The following is a 20,628-nucleotide window of genomic DNA, read 5'->3' on the forward strand; positions in this document are numbered from 1 at the left end:
CTGAGTATAATGACAATAAATATCAATCCAACATGACTATCCTAGACCCAGCTGGCCTTCTTCACTTTTTCAAAACTGGACAAAATCACTCCTTACACAAGAGTATAATTCAACAGTATTAGTCAACAAACGTGTTGAGTATGTTTCCCTGACATTTCCTCTGCCATTTGAAAACTGTTTTGTTTTGACATTTTGAAACCTGTTTTGTTTAAATCTCTTTTACTTGCCAGCAATCTTCCTCCTTTGTTCGTGAATTACTGTGTTTCTTGGCACCTTACCACCTTGTAGATTTTGGAATAGTGTAAAACCACTGGTGGGATTCTGTATTGCCTCACCCTTATATGTGTCATTATATGCATGCACAAGGTAAATAAAGTGGGGACCCACTCATAAAAACATTGTTCCATAGCGTTACTAGTGGTCAGAAACATCAAAGGATACCTTTAAATGCGCTACTTCAGTCAGAACAGAACTACTTATGTGTCTTTGTATATTGTTTGAGGGAGAAATATTCACACACATTTGCTGTTTTTTAATATTCTTAAGGACAATCATGTACCACATCATTTTATAGTGATAATGAATTAGGTGGCAAGTCCTCCTTGATCTCTTCTATATATATATGCAGTAGTTTATCTCTTAGCCAGGGCTCGTCACCTAAATTTCAACTCACTTTATTCATTTTAGGTGCAGGATTTCTTTTTTTGTTTGTTTGTTTGTTTTTATCAGGTGAACTTTATAGTATCACTTAATTATCAAACATAAGTCAGTTTCCTGATGATGCCACACTGTTTCTGAAAAACAATATTATAATTTCAAACATTATAGGGAAACTTAACTTTTTAAAAAGGCATCTGGACTGACAAGAAATTTAAAAGTCAGCTCCTTTCACTGATTAAGAGCGTGATATGTGGCTGAAAGCTCTGAAAAAGCTAGTAAGTGGACCTTGAGTTGAGATTATTTTGTCACACAATATTTGAATTACTGTCTGCCTGCAGCATGGTTTGTAAAGATATACTACTTAAAATAAATAAAAAGAACTTAAATTATCATTATGTATTCATTCTTGGGAGTTTAAGTTTTTGTTTAATATGAACAGTTCATAAAAACAACCTGAGGGCATTTTTAAAAAAAAGATTATTTTATTTAGTAGGAAAGTATATATGTGTATGTGTGTCTATGTATGTATATATATATATATATATATATATGTATGTATGTATGTAGACACACATCAGTGGCGGCTGGTGACTCAAAAAATCGGGGAGGACAGGAGGAAAACCAACATGGAATCTTACAACAAACTGCATCAAACTATATCATTGTCCCACCTGATGAAATCAGAGGGGTGGGGGGCAATTTTATATGCCAATAAAACAACTTGCTTGAGTGGTGAAAAGGCTGCTTATTTAAAGACATTTAGCATATACATAATGTCTCTAAACAAAGAAGTGCTCATTTTAGCCATGGAGTGGATCAAATGTGTAGGGCTGTAGTCTGCTGGTCGATTAGCTGGTCAATATGCTCTCGTCCGACTAAATTCTCATTGGTCGAATAATCTCTGTGTTATTTTCATAAGGAGAAAAGTTCTACATCAACAGCTTTCCAGGATCAACCCATTATTTCCTGTGGCGGGAGGGACAGACTAACAAATAACCTGTGAAAACAACGGGGGTGTATTCAAAACACCCCCGTTGTTTTCACAACTTTGAACTCGCCCAACCTAACGGAGACTGCTGGGTCTAACGGTTCCCAACGTTTATTGAACGTTTACTGAATCTGTGTCTCTCCTGTAATATTATCAACGAACCTCCTCCAGGCCAAAACATATTTATTAATGCCAAAAATAACGCTAAATATCGGTAGCGTAACTCCGTTTAGGAATAGGGCAGTGGTTAGTATGTTTGCGTAGCAAGTGGGGAAAGAGCGGCGGGAAAGTGACGGTGGATGCGAGCGGAGCAGAGGAAAAGGTTAGCGGTAAGTTCTCAGTCTGGCAGTAAATGTACAGTACAGACTAAAGTGTAACAGTAAATAAATGCTATAAAGTCACATCTGTTGTTTCCCCAAGTGCTGCAAAAGTGAAGAGGGTTAGCTCCTAAGTTAGCAACAATAGGTTAGCCTAACCAGAGGAGGCGAAACGGAGAAATGTGAGTTCACTGTAAACTCTGTCCTATTACACCCCCCAACCCACCCGCGACTAATCAATTAGTTGAAGATTATGTACGATTTCAGTCGACCAAGATTTTCTTTGGTTGACTACAGCCCTGCAAATGTGTCATTTTACCAACAAAGTGAAATTCAAATTCATAGTACTGTTCTATTGTGACAACAAATTTATGTTTTCATCAAAAACAGAAAACATATCACATGATTTACACGTGTTTCCAATATATTTTCTTAGTATACAGAAATATATAACACAAAACTCACGGTTCGGATCGTATCACGGATTTGAGTCACGGATCAGATCATTATTAGGATCAGCGGGAAAAAAAGGGGGAGACAAATAAAACTTTGTTTTCCATTTATTCTGTAACACACTTACAGCCAGAAACAGCAAGAAACTTTTGCCCATGGTCCTAAATGAAAACAACAATGCTCCAATGTTTAAATAAAATAAAATAAAATATATAAAATATTCAATGCTCAGTTATTGCAATATGAGGCATGAAACCTTCCTCTTTTAAACAGTGAATGAAACAGCCTCTGTCCACATCATCAAAACTTGATGATAACAAACATTCACCGCTAACGTCAGTTGGCAGCTAGATGCTAATTAGCTGCTCAGCTGCAGCACATTAAACAGCAGGTAAACATAACTCAAATGTCATTTCGGAACCGAATTAGATGCTGGTTTGATCGTTGCTCTTCGAAATCCCTGTTAACGTTAGCGACATGCTGTCTGTCCATGACTTGTACTTACAGCAGTTTGTTTACTTTGTCTCAAATGTGAAATTGAATTTTGCAATTAATCCGCAGTTCATATGCCTGTTACACCAGTAGTTAACACGTGTTATTCTAGTTACTTTAAGCTTATTACTCAATATACGACTCAACTTAAAACGAACTAAAGAAACTATCAGAAGCAAGCAGCCAGACCTCCTGCACTCATTCACTAATCACACATCAACAGGTGACTGAACAACCACTCAATTAAAAACGAATGAATGAGTGAGTCCAGACAGCTCACTGTAACTTCAACAAGCAAACTAACGTTACCCACAACACATTATATGATCTCTGCTGCATTCTTGTTACGGAGATAAAAAACACAAAAAAGCCACACAGAAACATTTAACCATCAGAGATGAAATTAGCAACCAAAGAGACAGAGAGAGAGAAGCTGTATCTGACTCACGTTATCTGACGTCTTCTTCTTTCTATCATGGAGATGAAGTATTCATGTCATAACGTCCATTTGTAGCTGTTGGTCATCTTGTTTGTTAGTTAACAGAACTTTGTGGCTGCTGGTTAACCAGTCTGATATCATTAGCAACAATGACAAACAAGCTAACTCTCCTGGTTGTTTCTCTGGTTGCTTCTCTCTCCAGCCTCCACGGCAGCGTCCTACTGCACAATCCAGATAATTTCTCCCGTTAGCTTAACAACAGTCCTTAACAGTCCTTCATGGATCTATAAAGAGTCCTTCAGGCTGCTAAAACAAGCTAACTGTTGTGTTGGCTAACGCAAGGATCTATCTACTGCTGCTACTCTGCCTTACAGTGGAGAGAATTGAAGATGAAATCTGGAAACTATCATTGGACCAACTTGATGTCAATATTGCATTCTGGTTGTTGATTAGTAAGGGAAGAGCGTCATTTTATGTGTCATGGCCAATCACAGATTTGCATGAAAAAAAAAGAAATACATTGAGTCCAATGTAAGATCCCGCCCTGTGGAGGACAGCAGGCACCCGTCCTCCTCTGTCCCCCCACTCCACCTCCACCAATTGCGCCCCCCCCCCCACCACCACCACCACCACTTCACACACTGCTCTTTCTCCTCCTGCCCTGCAGGCGTCGCTGTTGAAGCATTTTAAACAGAATTTCAGCAATGGATTTTTTTTTCCAAAGAAGAGAGAAAAAATACTTTATAAATACTGAGATTTGGTAATGGTTTATTTCAACCAAATATTCTTTTTTATATTTTGATCTCCCTTTTGCATCTTAAAAATAGAGTATCAACCTCCTCTGCCTCTATGGACCAGCCTCCACTGATATCTATCTATCTATATAAATGTATTTATTTATGTGTGTGTGTGTGTGTAATATGTGTATAATATGTATAAACTGTATATAATGTTTTTGACTTTTAATATTTTTAACTAAAACTTAAAGAATGTTAATCATCATTATAGTCTTATATATAAATAAATATTAAGCATGATTAAATGCCTCACATACACAGTTTATCTCATTTAATATTCGGCAGCCATTTTGATCAAAGGCATTTTGTGTGATGTCACTGACATGAGGTCACAACAGAACATGACAACATTCCGTGTTCCGTTCATCAAAGCCTCAGAATTCAAGACAAACTGTCAGATACTGAATCGTTGGATCAACATTCGCTCGTTGCATCGAAGTTATCGTGTTAAACACTTGTTTAAACGCCGTCATGAACAAAGACTCTGAAAAACCTTGTCAATCTCCAACTGTTAGGAGAAGAAGTAAGTGAGAAAAACTGGCAATCACTTATTTATACTCATTTATATCATTTATCAGTTGGCACTAATTTCTCAGATTCCTGTTGCTGAGCACTTTTTCTCACCTTGACAATGTATCTGGGATCTGAGTCTGATCTGTGTCTTGATATTAAAAAAAAGATTATTTTATACAATTAGTGACAAAAATTCACAACAAATTAATGTTCCACTGTTTTCTCATTTGCAGAGATTAATAGCAGCCAGACACAACAATGTCCACAGGCTGTAAAGGATGGCAGGACCAGGGCCAGGAAAAGAAAGGCCAGTCCTGACAAGGAGACCCCCAAGAAGAGGAAAAGGGTCTCTAAAGCCGAACCTTTTAACGGCTCAGAAGAAGGTGTCGGTGTGAAAAGAGGGAAGAGGAAAGTCGAGGAACATGGAGAGGGACCATCACAGAAGAAGAAGAAAAGCTTCGACCCTCACCTGGATGACAAGGAGTCCGCGTCCACCTCAACGGACAATCGAAGCTTATTGCAGATATTTTGGTCTTATTTGTCCAATTTATCTGTCACTAAGTTTTTTTTCCCGTCATCCCACAACAATGGAGGTGAGATATGAAATTCCATTTTTGGTGCTCACAGCATTAACAAATTATATTTAAAAATTTAAGAAAAGCAACATCTCTTTGCAAAAACAGCACCCTAAATGCAACGAATAATCCACAAAACACACACAAACTGTTGGCTTTTAAGTCAAAAATCTATAATATATATATAAACAAAACTATGGATAGATGCCACTGGAGGGAAGAGAGAAATGTGGTTTTAAATGCGTCAATGTTAAAGGTGTTGGGAGGCATATTTTTTCCACTTTGGACAGAGCCAGGGTAACTCTTCCCCCTGCCTCAAATCTTTGTGCTAAGCTAGGCTACCTAAATCTCAACTCCAACCCTGTACTTTTTTTTTTAATCATCATCAACAATCTAATATTACTCTGGGTGTTTCTCATCTGTAGAGAGCAGCAGCAGCAACCCATTAGAGGGGTGCAGTACATCTGTGGCCCCGAGAGGCGTTAAGAGGAGAGCCACTGCTGATGGAGAAGGACCAACCAGGAAGAAGAAGAGGAGCTTGGAAGAGACCAAGGAGGACTCCACCTCCTCAGTAGAGGCCCGCAGAGGTTAGTAGATAGATTATTGAAGGCTTTAAGTAACATGAAATGAATTAATGTTCCTAACAACTGAACTAAAACAAAATGTCACTGTTTAGCTGAGTTTGAGGCCAAATATGAAGAGGGGAACCAGCTTGGTGAAGGAGGATGTGGATCTGTGTTTGCCGGCTACCGCAAAGCAGATAATTTACCAGTGAGTGTTACATACACATTCTCATGTTTAACCTGCATTGTTTTGCTGCATTTTTTTTTTACGCAGGGTTAATATTTCATGTTGGTCTGAACACAGCCCGACACAGTATGTTCAGAAAGTGTTAACCAAATACCTGTTTGTGTCTTGTAGGTAGCCATTAAACACATCCAAAACGACAAAGTGTACTGCAAAGAAGTGGTAAGTGAGCAACACCAACATTTCCTGGACTGAACTAAATGCATTATGGATTATTTATGAGTATTTACGGAGCTTCTTTCCCTTAACCTTCTATTTGTTTTGATGTTTCAGGATAAGAATGGGAAAAAGCTCTCTGTGGAGGTCGCCGTGATGTTAAAACTCGGTATGACTGGATCAGCTGCGTCCCTGCTGGACTGGTACGATCTGGACAAGGAGCTCATATTGGTCCTGGAGAGACCAGTCCCCTCTGTAGACCTCTTCGACTACAATGAGGCCAACGGAGGATGCTTAAAAGAGGAGGAGGCCAAGGTAAGTAACTGGAGGATCCTGGTGAATATGTGTTTGTGTGCAAGTTAAGGCCATGTTGGCAGATCAAACACTCCCTCTCCCCTCATCTCCTCTCTCTATCTCTTCCTCAGATCATATTGAAACAGCTGCTGGACGCTACAATAGAACTTCAGGATAAAAACATCTTTCACCGAGACATCAAGACGGAAAATATCCTGATCGAGACCGGCGCTGACGTCCCACGTGTCCGTCTCATTGACTTTGGCTTGAGCTGCTTCTTTAAGAGAAGATCGACGTGCCGCATCTTTTACGGTATGATGTCTGGGTACTACTCCCGCTCTTCACCAATCGGTGACTTTTACATTTAAAGAAAGCCTCTCCGCCTCCTCATCACAGTCTTTATTATGTCTGTGTATTTCAGGTACCTCATGTTTCGCCCCCCCGGAGTGGTACAGTCGTCATGCCTACAGTGCCGGCCCCACTACAGTTTGGCAGCTGGGAATAGTCCTGCATGAAATACTGCACAGGGAATCATTTAGGACCAGAGAGTTCAAGGACAACAGGCCAAAAATCAGCAACAAGCTGTCCAACGGTATGAAAAACACGCTTATAGGCAAACATGACATAATTCTGTTTATTTTAGTTCACGTTTCGATGGATCGCTGAAGCTGTTGCCTTCATCTTTCTTCTCCTTCTTTCTCTCCAGAATGCCAGGATTTCTTGCAGAAATGTCTGAACAAAGTTCCCGAGCGGCGACCCACACTTGACCAACTACAGCACCACCCATGGCTCAGATAAACCGACACCACACACACACACACCTACACACATTTACAATCTTCAGCCATCAATCAAGATTCATTTCCACTTACGGCCGCTCATTACATGAATACCACTAGCACTGTTTTCTCTTCGACAGGAAGGCGGATGTGGACGAGTGCGGCTGGACCGTTTTTAATTGGAATCATCTAATTCGGCTGATTATTTTGGACATTTTACTTTAATACTTTTACTTTTTTCCCCACTTGTAGTTCCTGTAGCACCCCCAGTCATCCGAGGAGAGGGGATCTCTCTTTGAATTGCCTTTCCCGAGGTTTCTTCCCATTTTCCTTCCGTTCTCAGGATTTTGGGGAGTTTTTCCTCGTCTTCTTAGAGAGCTTGGGCTGGGTCAGGAGCTGCTGCTGATGAGCAACTAGGAGCCAACGAGCCATTATGTCATAATAATGACAAATGTAATCATAAAAACAATAAGCATGTCCACAATAAGTCCATGAAAATAAACATTAAAAAAAAAGAAAATGAAAGAATCCTTTTTTTTTGTTTAGACCACAGAGAATCATCATAATCTTTCTTATTGCTTTTTGAGTGATATAAATTTTCTTTCTTTAATTTTCAATAACATTTTACATTTATCTTAATAGTAATTTCATCTGACACAAAAATAACATTGAAATAGTGCATAAAATAGCAAATAAGATCTTCTTAACACTATCAAACTGACCAACAGACAGTTTGTGCAATAGTTTGTGTAATGAACAGAGGAAAATCAACAACTTATACTGCTGCTTTACTGCTTTTATTTATTTATTGTAACTACATCAGGAGAAGCCATGTGAAATCTCATACACACACACATACATATATATATATATTTATATATATATACACAAATTTATGTTCTCAAAAACAGACAACATATCACATGATTTACACGTGTTTCCAATATATATATAACTCACGGTTCGGATCATATCACGGATTTGAGTCACTAACTTTTGCCCATGGCCTTAAATGAAAACAACATTTAAGATGTCCAATGTTTGAATAAAATAAAATATGTAAAATATTCAATGCTCAGTTATTGCAATATGAGGCATGAAACCTTCCTCATTTAAACAGTGAATGAAACAGCCTCTGTCCACATCATCAAAACTTGATGATAACAAACATTCACCGCTAACGTCAGTTAGCAGCTAGATGCTAATTAGCTGCTCAGCTGCAGCACATTAAACAGCAGCTAAACATAACTCAAATGTCACATCAGAACCGAATTAGATGCCGGTTTGATCGTTGCTCTTCGAAATCCCTGTTAGCGACATGCTGTCTGTCCATGACTTGTACTTAAAGCAGTTTGTTTACTTTGTCTCAAATGAGAAATTGAATTTTGCAATTAATCCGCAGTTCATATGCCTGCCGAACCGTGGGGGGCGATCCGTACGGATCACGGATCAACTACAATCCGTTACACCACTAGTTAACACGTGTTATTCTAGTTACTTTAAGCTTATTACTCAATATACGACTCAGCTTAAAACGAACTAAAGAAACTGTCAGAAGCAAGCAGCCAGACCTCCTGCACTCATTCACTAATCATACAACATCAACAAGTCAAAAAACATTCACCGCTAACGTCAGTTAGCAAGTGCAAGTGTTGTTACTGTGTACAGATATTATCAATTATACTGCATATATTAGCATATACATACTGGACTGTATGTGAACTACTGTATATGTTAGAATAATGGCTGTATCCCATATATGTTTAGAAGCATCATGTGAAAAATCATGTCAAGAACGCATCGACGTCGCTAAAGTCTACTGCATACAGCCTGACCTGTACAGAACATGTATGCTGTTATTGCTGTCATGCTAGCTTGTAGGGAAGGGGGCTAAATAACACAAGTTGGGCTAAATTTTGGCGAAGGAAAAACATGGCATGGCCATTTTCAAAGAGGTCCCTTGACCTCTCACCTCAAGATATCTGAATGAAAATGGGTTCTGCGGTTACCCACGAGTTTCCCCTTTACAGACATGCCCACTTTATGCTAATCCCACACAGTTTTGGGCAAAAAACATGCCGTTTTTGGCATGCAGTATAAATGTGTTATTTTCGCCTGTTCTAGAAATGGTGTATTTGAATATTTCTGCATTCTGGGGTCCCTGACCAGTCATGGAAATGCATAAATTTGGTATGACTGGAAAGCCTCAAGGTCTTAATATCTTAAGACCTTGTCTTAATGAGGTTTTTTGGAGGGTTTTTTAACCATTTTTATCAAGTCTTGAGAGGTCATAAATGCTTAAATTTTGCACCAAATCTGTGTAACAAATGATATCAATCCAAAAATTGCTGCAACAACTTATGAGACATAACTGAGCATGTGAATGGCCATCATATACTTCCATCATAATGTGCTAAGACCTTATACACTCTAAACTTTAAAAATTTGAATAGGCGTCTAACCAAAACAACATGTTCATTACAGATTTATTACAAGAAAAACTTGACTCACAGTGCTGAACTGTATCTCAAATTAATCTTCAGGCTTCCAGCTTTCAGATGATGTAAACCACTTCTATGTGGCAAGTACTGTTGACCTGCTATCTCCCCCTAAACATCCCCTGTCCCCCCAATTAATGGTTCTATGGTAGGGGGGGTGGGAGTGGTTGTTTTTAAAGGGACAAAACCTTAATCCAAATATAAGAAAAAAAACTGCCACAGCATAAAAAAAAACCAAACCTAGAACCTGCTGACAGACATCCTTTTGACAATACAAACGAAACTGGAACAAAATAAAAAAACAAACCTACAAGTGTACTTTGAAAACTAACAAAAACATAACTGGAATTTAAATGTTCTGTCACAAAGAGTAGCAGGAGATGGATCCAAAAGCAGGAGACTCCAGGCTGAGCGAGGCATTTAAAAAAAAAAAAAAAAAAAGACTTGTGCAGGCCAAAAACAAAAACTGGCAGGTTCAAAGCAAATACTGAACAACAAAAAACTGAGCAGAACAAACTGAACAATACATGACAAAACCAAGGATCCAACAAAGACTGAACTGAAAACCAGGACTTAGATACTGACAGAGCAAATGAGGGAATATGGAACAGGTGACAGAGGACTGGCAAGGAGCTGATTGGCTGGGGGGAAAACCAAAAACCCAGAAAACACAAAGAAACATAATGGTGCTTGCAGTGATATAGTTTAGTAAGGCTGTAAGTACAGTCAGTGTCCTTAACAACAGGCATACACTTTGTCCTGTACTTATATATATACCTGCAGCTGTCAGTGCACAACTAGTTTACATCATGTAGAGACCCAACATCTTAACAAGGCGAAGGCAAAAGCACCACCAATTACACCTTGTATAGCAATAGCAATAGTATCTCAAGTGGTCCTTTCATATAATCTGCAACCTCTTATCTCACAGTCAGTCCAGTATAACAAACAGGGAAAAAGCCTGAGGGCATCTGGTGGACTGATGGAGAGACATCGAGCCAGACTGTGACAGAACCATGACACAAAAAGACATCAAAATAATAAAACCACTGTGTTTAAACCAGATCACAGTTATCACAGCTAAACTCATGCGGAGGTCATCAAGAAGACACCGTCCTGTCTCTCAGTGAGTGAAGATTCTGGCCAAGGATCAAAATTCTGCTCTTTTCTGGCATAACAGCATTGAAACGCTGGGCGCGATTGAGACAAATGGAGTCATTTTCACAATGCTAATCCTCCATAATTCACCTCCCAACCTCCGTGCCGGAATCTGAGGATGAGCACATTAGACGATACTCAAAGTGGATCAGACTGTTTGATGGAGGGTGATTAGATATATAGAGGGGAAGGGCGGACGTGTGCATGTGTGTGTGTGTGTGTGTGTGGGTGGGTGTTGATTAGCTGTCTGTAACGTCATGTCTCTGTGCCACCTTCATTGCTATTCAAGGCCATGCCTGACAAAGGGAATCTGATTTTTCTCCCTTCTCTGCCTTCCCAGCAGTTATATTGTGTTTACAGCCTTGCGGCTTTGAATCCATCAGGCACCTAGCAGCCGCTTGTCAAAGAAGTACTGGCTCTCCTCATATTACCTGCCTGCAGAAGGACTATTGACAGTCAGCAGTTTTTCAGTGGGCATCTTTATTTAAATTCCTGCAATTTCATGTTGCAGTTTGGAAAGTCTGAGTTATGCCTACTGTACACATTGTGGACATTTATCATTGAGTAAATTCTGACACATCTTTTACTGAACCGGAAAGCAAAAAAAGTTGTTATAAATTAGTGAAACACTGCTGTGATGCTAGAAATGGAAATTATGTCTGAATGGCTACAGGGCATCTGTTACACTGAGAACTGGATAATGTGGAGCTAGTTGCTAATAAAATTTAAAAAAAAAAAAAAAAAACAGATTATATACACTGGAACAGTCTTGCATAGCCAAATTATTGGCAAGATTTTTTAATAACATAATACATAATCAATATATGATGAAGTAAATAAAACTTTATAAATATGACATTTTTCTAATCCAATCCTAGATGCTCAAATACACCACAAACATTAGAATATATAATATATTCTAGCCAACACTGTGAGCACCCTTTTAGAGCCACTCTGCTTCAAAAGGCCACTTTTGTCAAGAACTGGGCTTAATGATCTATTAAGCTATTGGTTATTACATTTTTTTCCCCTTTATCTTGTAACAGCTTAATGGAGGAAAAATACATGAGGAAAACTGAATGGGAAATATAATAGAAAACAGAACATTATTTAAGATGAAAAATTGTCTTTAGCTCACAGAGACATAAAATCGTCATATGATCAATCATATCAGGAGAAATGCAGTATATAATAATAGTTTGACAGCCCTTACAAATGACTTGCCGTTTCCAGGACATTACAATTGATTTCTGGGAATGAGAGCATTAAATGATGTTGCATATATTTGTGTAGGACCCATTGAGGCCTTTTCTTTTGCAGTAGGTGAGTTGCTTCACCTCTGGACCCCGAACTGGACTTTTTAGCCACAGGGGTGTCTGTCAACGATGATACTGACCAAAAGTTAAACACTGTGACAAAATGGAGATGGAGCAGACGTCAAGAGAGACAGTTTCTGACTAATAACTAAATTACGGCCTGAATTAAAAGCATAAATTACTTTTGGGGTCATTTGAACCAGGAGAAAGGACCAATAACAACACACGTGGACAGAAAACCCTCTTCGGGTTAAAGTCATAATCTCTAACTCACAATCCTGGAGGACATTCATGGAATATCCCTGCAAATCTGAGCCAAAATCTGAATACTGAGGAGATATTAAATTTAGATTTTATTACATTTTTACTACATGTCACACTACTGCCCTCTAGTGATAAGATTTTGAATTTCCTTATGTTAAGAGTTAATGGACGTTTATGTGGTAACTATGCAACGGTTTGATCTATTAACCTCATAAACAATCATTAATTATTATGAATTAATAGTCTTGTTGAATGTTTTTATACTATGAAGTAAGAGTTTTGCTGAATTTATATGCCAAATTATGTTTCTGAAGGTTTAATCTAGTCACATAATCGTTGCTTTAACTTGATTTAATTTCACTATAATATTAAAACTTTTATTTCAGTAGATGGTTTGAGAAAGTTGAACAGATGGTTAGATGTCTCAAAATAATGAAAAGTGTTAATATGAAGGTTAATATTTAGTATGTTGATAAAAGGATTGACTTGTTAATTATGAAATGGAGTATAAAGTGACTCAGAAGTGTGAACTTTGCGTTTAAAACTCAAAAACTTAATTCTCCAGTGTAAGAAAAGTTATTTGCCATCTCGAGTCGAAGTCCCCCTGAAACAAAGGAACTGAATATGCATCAGTAATTTGGCACAAAAACATTTAAAACACACCCGAGACTCCGCCTGTCTTGCTCAAAATTATAAAAAAAACAACCTCAGAGGGATTTCCTTTGAGCTGGTCTCCAGAACTCATGAGCCAAATTAACTCTTATTAAGACGTCTCTTTTCTTTGTTTTTCAACCAAGTACATGCATATTTTAATCTTTTACTGAAACAAGTTCAGTTTGTTTATTAAGTCTCATGTTTCCATGTACAACATTTTATTTTTGAAGTTTACACCGCTAAAGATTTGAGTGTAGTCAGATTAAACTTTATTCTGCCAAAGCCTGAACTGCTGAGAGCAGAACTGCAACCAGGTAGTTAAACCATAAAGACTCTTTCCCGAGCAGCCTGAGCACGGCTTGACTCCTCTTCACCAGCGGTTCGACACCACTATATCACAAAGATTCATCTGTGAAACGACCTGAGCTGACACCATTAACTACAAATGAACCAACGCGATCCCAGACCTGCTGAGACGACATCTCTGCAGCAACAGCAACAGTACGGCATAACAAGGCTTTGTGATCAAGGGTTAACGTTGAATAACTTTAAAATTAAAAGACAATTTCTTTAGAGAAGTTGAATTAGCTCTCCCTTAGCATCCCCCCCATTGCAATACATTAACCTTGAGTCACTTCGAGCCGCTATTTCCAAACCATTTTCTTGATTATTTTATCTTCTTATCATTTAAAAGGCTTGTTATTCTTTTTATTTATTATCTTATGCTTTATCATGCGTCCTCGAGACGTTTAGCTTGCAATAAACGTCTTCATTTATCCTAAGAAGTTGTGGTTTCTTTGAGCACAGCAGACAGAGGTCACTGCCTGGACAAGAACTTACAGTTATGAGACTGATTAACTGAACAAATTGAGAATTAAATTCAAGCTTTTAATGTTTCCTGCGGACATTAAAGGTTACTTGTAGGAGGTGGTGCCCGGACAGAGTTTATATTAATAAAAATGTTAATATTCCCACATTTGATACGTATGACCTACAGTGCAGACGGCCATAGTGCAGAAACAATTACAGAGCACATGACCGGCTCTCATTTTCCAGCATAACTCTGCAGGGTCCGACACGAATAGCCTCTACTCTCACCTCTCTCTCTAAAAAAGAGAAATCCTTGAAGCCCATGTATTATTCATCACAGATAAGTTGTGTCGAAATGAGTGTGAATCCAAAATTGTGCCCTGACTCAAAGGACAGACATAAGGAATATTAATGGATCTGAATGATGATGAAATAAAGGAGGCAGAGGCTTTATATTCAAATCTAAATGTAAATGTTGGGTTAAAAAAAAACAGCAGCGAGTCTAACACCTGATTATTTCACACTGCAGGTAAACAGAAAGAGTCACTTTTTAAAAAAAATAATAATAGGCTACACAACATGCTAACTGTTTACTAGCAGTAGCGTATTGTGTTCTGAATGATAAATAATTGCTTGTGTCCCCCAGATTGATGCTGCTGGATCACACAAAGCTTCAACTGGAGCAGCCAGTTTATCACAGTATAGATGAAAAGAATGACAAACAGCAGTGTTGTAGGACTGATGAAGAACCCCTGAACTCTTACATTTCAAAAATAGCATCTCCAGACAGATTGCCTTATTTTTAATGCTGTTGTCAGGTCAAAAAGCCGTCTTTCTAAAAATGTAAATATTTCAGGCATCAAGAGAAAATATTTGATTACAGTTTTGAGGGGATAGAAAAGAGCTTGTCTACTTATCTGAAGGCATTAAAATCACATACAATGTTTTGACATCTTAACATCATTTTTACACTTTATGCTGATTTACACTTTTATGAAATGGAATAAGCCTTTTCCAACATGCAACATGCATAAACTGTTTACACTTTGAGCATTTGCACATTCAATATTTTGCACATTTCATTATCTTCAAGTTAAACTTTAAACTTATAACAGCTCTTTTCACTTAGAAATTTACAATAAAATATGTAAAATGTATTCTATGATAACTTAATTGTGTGTACATTGTGACTGTTATGCATCACAACACCAAGGCAAATTCCTTGTACGTGCAAACCTACTTGGCAATAAACCTGATTCTGATTCTGTCTATAAAAAACAAACAAACAAAGCTTTATCACTTGTTCTGTGAATATCTGCTCATTAGACTCAGGGCTGCTAACACCTTGTTTCCTCCTGATGTCTGCTCTCCAAAACCTGCCTCAGAGAAACCAACTCCAAACCCTCTGACCCCCTTTTTTTCCCCTAATTAGGAGGATTCACTGACATTTCTGCAGTAGGATTTGTTTTAATTACACTTTGTCAATACACCCTGAAACTTGGTTAAATATACTGCCAGGTTGGGCTCAGCATCTTTTACATTGAAGACAATTTAATTATGATAATGATTTAGGCTTCGCAATTCATTGGTCAATGGGTTATGAACAAAGGAACAAATACACAAATTAAAAATAGAAAATGGCCACTTTATGATTTATGTAGATGTAAAAGAAACCTAATAGAAATCTTTTCTAATACAGTGAAGATAAACTTTACATGGAGGAGAAATTAATGCAGCTTCAAATTTGCTCTGCTTTGCATTCACTATGATTTGCAAAAAATGATAATCAATAGAAACACACATCTCTACCACAATACCAGTTATAGCATTAAATTAATAGGAAGATCATTGTGTATTCTTTCTGAAATACAATTGATGAGTTATCATCAAGCAAATCACAAGTAAAAAAGTACAGAGGAGGTATTTTGTCTTTCTGAAAATGCCCGAATCAAAGGGACATCATGTTCTTCTGAAGCAAAACAAACCAAAACTGATCAAATAAATCATCAAAACAATAATTAATCTTTTTTGATATTCAACTTTTCTGTCTTCCAAAAAGCTTCAAGAGAAAAAGATGGATTGATCCGTCAGAATCTCAACAGTAACAACAACTTTGATGTTTCATCAGGAAAATATTCCTCCTCAGTACTGCAGTAACACGTCTTATTCAAGGTGGGCAAAGAGTAAAAAAAACAGATTATAGTGCGAACGGCTTTAAAATAATCCTGCTCATGCTGTTCTGTCAGAAGGTAAACGACCCTAATCAATCATTTCTGCAGGCTATTAACCAGTGAGGAACATAACTGGTAGGCAAACTCAACAACATACACGTTAGTCTTTGCTCTGTTTGCTTTGGAAAAATAATAAAACTATTAAAGGGGTAGTGTGCCAATTTTACACATCAAGTCTGTTTAGAGGTGTGGTACTACTGCATATGTGGAAAACTGTTTTATAGAGTCTCAGCAATAATAAACTGAAATTTATTAAAGTAAATAACAATAATTGCAATGGGGTGTGGAAGTCAGTATCAGTGGTGTTTGAAAGTGTGTGGATGTGTTGTATAATGTGAGGTGTGTGTTGTCAGTGCAGAACAAAACCAAAACGGCAACGCAAAAAACAATCACAGCGTGGTGAGTGGAGAAGGGATCAGAGAGAGACTGGAATCACGGCATAAATACTTTCTGGGGCACTGGCCAGGTGTTCCCAGTTAGTACTCGAATGACACATCGGCTCCACCCATCCAAGGACTCAGTCTCTTTTTTTATGTCTCCTCAGTCCTCACCTGAACTGGAAGTTGTTCCTGATGCCCCATTTTGACAGGCGTCCCAAGTCTCTTATTTTGCTCGGAGGAGCGAGGAAACATGAGAGCAGACTTCCCGGAAGTCTTTTACTAGCCGACACGCCCCCTTATTGGATATCAGTTATTGATTGGACGCTGCAGCTGATCTGACTGATCTGATACATCACTGCAGTTTCATATCGAAGTGGAGACAGATTAGATTCAATTTAAGTGCATCATTCCCAAGTTTTGTGCTTTACTTGTTTTCTGATTCATCATATAGTTAAAAATCTACTGATTGTCAGTCTGATCAACAAAAGAACCATAAACAACTTTCTTCATTTATTGGAAAGGTTTTTTTTTTCATGATGTTATTTCCTTTCTTGCTGACAGACAGACTCATCCTGACTTTAATTTTATCCATAATAACAGTTAAACACATTATTTTACGTCATTTTCATTCAGTCACATGTGAGGCTGAAAATTCCTGAGCGTCAGGTTTGATATGAGTTACATCATTTCCATTTTCCCTGAAACATTTAGCCAAATACATATTTTCCAGTGTTCAGAAGACACCCTGATCATATTCTGGATTACTGAATAATGAATTCACTATCAGGATTATCAAAAAATACAGATGCAAATAATCAATAAATAGTATAAACGCATTCTGCGAGTAGAAATGGTTCCTGTGCGTCTGAGCAGGACACAGTATAAATGCAGAATGCAGGTTTTTATTTAGGTGTTTGTTAAACAGGTAACAGGCTGCAGAGAGGAAACAGCTGCTCTAGTGGTGATAAGTGTGAACCTTTATTAGTATTAACACAGTCCACATGTGTGCAGACACACACTCCATCAGTCTCTACAGCTCTTAAAGCCCACTGACAGTTGATCCAGCTGTGATCAGCTGTCGCCGTCATCAGAAACGGACGTCGCTTCACATGACGCTTCAGAGGAGAGGACGTCTCATGTCTCTTAAAACAAATTTCCTCGTTTCCTCTCTCCTCGCTTGGTTTCCTTGCGTCTCTCCTTGCATCCACGGTGGGAGGGACTAAGACGCAAGGAAAAGACGCAAGTGAGGGAAACGTGGATGCAATTTAAGAGACTTGGGATGCATCCGCAGAGTCTTTTGTGAACAAATTAGCCACCACTATCATAACACACCCAAATCTCAGACCAAACTGTTGAGGTTGAGTTGCATTGTGGGTAATGCAGGCACCAGGTTTTGACAAGGAAGAAGAATGTGTGGAGTAAAAAAGGACAATATCTCAGGTTCTGGTGCATCGATTTTTGTACTTTTTTAAAAACCGTCCACCCTGAGTACTCTTTTAATTACCTGTCAGTCTGAGATATCAAAGTCTTACTCTGCTGCGGATCCACTGGACCAACTTTGTACTGACTGATTGTAAAGGACAATGACTGGTCTCAATGAAAAAAGCTCACAGCTACAGTAGAGGAATGTTCTGCCTTTTTCATCCTGTGGGTGATTTTCATGCATTTACTGCTCTTTATGAGCACATTATCTTTTGAAAATATGAGGAAAACCAACACATCAGACAGATTATCATAATTCTTATATATAGTGCTTATATATTCAATAATACTATTCTGTGCCTATTATGATATTTCTAGGTTTGTGATGGAACCCAAAAATTATTAAGGCTGGCCTTACTTGCACTCTGCAGCTTGTGAATATCATAATATATCTACAAGTGTGTCCAAGCCCCTTTATTCAAAAGCAAAATGTCTCGCTTCTGCATTGAAGTGCAGTCGACTGAAGCCTTCATCAGTTGAGAAACTGGCATCTCTACAGTACATCTTCTGTGATGGATTCCTCCCAGAGAGGATGTTAAACATCGGAGCGTAAAATCAAAGTTTTATGATGAAGCCTTTTGGTTTTGATGGACAGACATCGAAACGCTGTTTTATAAATAGGTGTAGATGATTTACTCTGCTGTCACGCTCCCGTCAAGTACATGAAACATCCTGACGTTGCTCTTAGGTGCATTATAAAGACAAAAATACATCATAGAGCAACATTGTTTAAGGAACATTACATCATATTTTGTTAAACATAAGAAAATAGTTTTCTAGAATAAAAAGTAGAGAAACTGCAACTTTACATCTACTGAAATGTTAATATTCTGACAATCACACAAACCACAAGCCCGTCACTGTCAGCACCCAGACCTTGTGCATCCCTGCTTTTAAAGAAATGTGCAGGCCAGAACGAAAGCCCTCTAACTTTTTAAATTACAACAAGAAGACAAGTATAGTCCTTGAGGTGTTGACAGCCCTTTTCGATCTTCCTCATGAGCGCAGACAAAGCGATTATCCAGGTCTTCTAACCAGTAGTCAATAATAAACAAGACACCGCTAAGCCAGTACCAACCACTCCAGTGAGCCTCACACACACACACACACACACACACACACTGGCACCCAAGGGTCTCCACAGAACAATGCACATTTGAATGCCCATTTATCAAACCATTATACCAGTGTGAACCAGACCTGCAAAGCCTTCAAACGAAAAATAAAAAAGCAGACATACACGCGACGGTGGAGGTATGATTCCTGTCGTCATGCTTACGCTTTTCAGAATCTAACATATACTGTAAATGTTGGGTTTGTAGCATGTTTAATATTTCATTTTGACATTTGATAAATGTTAAACTACATGTATAAGTTATGAGCAGCGATTTGTTTTTCATGCTTAGGAGGAAGAAAATATGACCCCGTTCAAGAGATTCTTTTTTTAGACCTGCTAAAAGCTAAGCTGAAATAGGCTGAGGTAGTGTTACTCAGTCACAGAAAGTTCACTGAGGTTTTGTGGTTTTGATGTCTTTTATTAGCATTACAAAAAAAAAAGAAACAGAAACTACACAGATAATATTAATGACTAAACACTGGACAAGCTGAGCCTCACAGTGAATGTGGTCATGAATAATTCAATAACATCACAAAACAAGTTTCAATTAATTTCTCTCACAAAATTTAAGAAGGAATCAAGTATACAAATTCAGGTATACAGTATGCTATTAAATGAAACGCTTCCTGACTTTTCACCTATATGCACTGGATGATAAGAACCGTGAGGAAAAAAACAACATATGGACCCAAACACAGACAAATTCTGTGATAAACGAACCCTGGAGTTTCTTTACAACATTCATGCAAAAAGAGGAAAAATGAAAAAATGAATGAAAAAAAATGAAATGTTTTGGAAGTAAATGAAGATAAATGAAAATCTATGAATGGGATGCCAAAGTAATTGAAACACAAATCTAAAGTGCACCAAAAACAGTGTTTGTCCAGATGCTTCTCTATACAAATTGGCCTCCTGCAGCCTATTATGAATACAGAACAACATTTCCTGATATTGCTCTTTTATATTTAATAGATTTTCACCATTTTAAATGATGCAGACATTGATTCTCTGCTACTGCTGCTACTTCACTGCTAAGTCATTTTATTTATTTTGTTCAATGCCCTCCACAGGCATCATTAAAATCTAATCTAATCTAATCTAATCTAGTGTTAAGAGCCATACTCCACAGCTGGTGACAAACGAAAAACAAAGCAGTAGGTCTTGGGTGGCGTCTCCAAGTGCACCTGCTACTTTGGTTAATGTATGTACAGTAGCGCAAAGTGTAAAAGTCCTGGGTGAAGAGGAATACAGATCAGAGCGTGTAGTGATCAATTAATACAGCCAATCACATCACTGGTCTCATAAACAGCCTTGTAAATCATGGCATCAGTTCAACAAATGGAAAAGTGTTTCTCCAGGAAATTATAGTTTGTTAGTCTGTTGCAAGTTGTGTGTCATGGGGCATCGCAAAGTACCGCAAATCTGCAGCCAGAATCGGATGGTGTGTG

At 38.1% G+C, this 20,628-nt stretch overlaps 2 protein-coding genes across 2 annotated transcripts in view; one reads left to right on the top strand and one right to left on the bottom strand.

Annotated features, from left to right (window-relative positions):
• The window catches only part of caln1 (calneuron 1), a 192,928-nt gene that overhangs the window by 138,174 nt on the left and 34,126 nt on the right, over positions 1-20,628 (bottom strand). The window lies entirely within an intron of this gene.
• Positions 4,603-7,290, top strand: LOC122983862 (serine/threonine-protein kinase pim-1-like). The gene is made up of 9 exons (XM_044354036.1): positions 4,603-4,669; positions 4,893-5,252; positions 5,660-5,821; positions 5,911-6,005; positions 6,156-6,203; positions 6,315-6,512; positions 6,623-6,803; positions 6,913-7,083; positions 7,198-7,290. Exons 1-9 carry the CDS (start codon positions 4,618-4,620, stop codon positions 7,287-7,289), a joined length of 1,359 nt encoding a protein of 452 aa, XP_044209971.1. The 5' UTR covers positions 4,603-4,617; the 3' UTR covers position 7,290.

This window comes from Thunnus albacares, chromosome 6 (assembly GCF_914725855.1).
Source record: "Thunnus albacares chromosome 6, fThuAlb1.1, whole genome shotgun sequence".
In the NCBI taxonomy this organism is placed as follows: Eukaryota; Metazoa; Chordata; class Actinopteri; order Scombriformes; family Scombridae; genus Thunnus; species Thunnus albacares.

What these genes read in the sequence shown, in the direction of transcription:
- LOC122983862 (XM_044354036.1), top strand. Translation starts at nt 4,618, where the DNA reads ATGAACAAAGACTCTGAAAAACCTTGTCAATCTCCAACTGTTAGGAGA. An exon ending in GCAAAGCAGATAATTTACCA is followed by an intron (nt 6,006 to 6,155) that starts GTGAGTGTTACA and finishes TGTGTCTTGTAG; the next exon opens with GTAGCCATTAAACACATCCA. An exon ending in CAGCAACAAGCTGTCCAACG is followed by an intron (nt 7,084 to 7,197) that starts GTATGAAAAACA and finishes CTTTCTCTCCAG; the next exon opens with AATGCCAGGATTTCTTGCAG.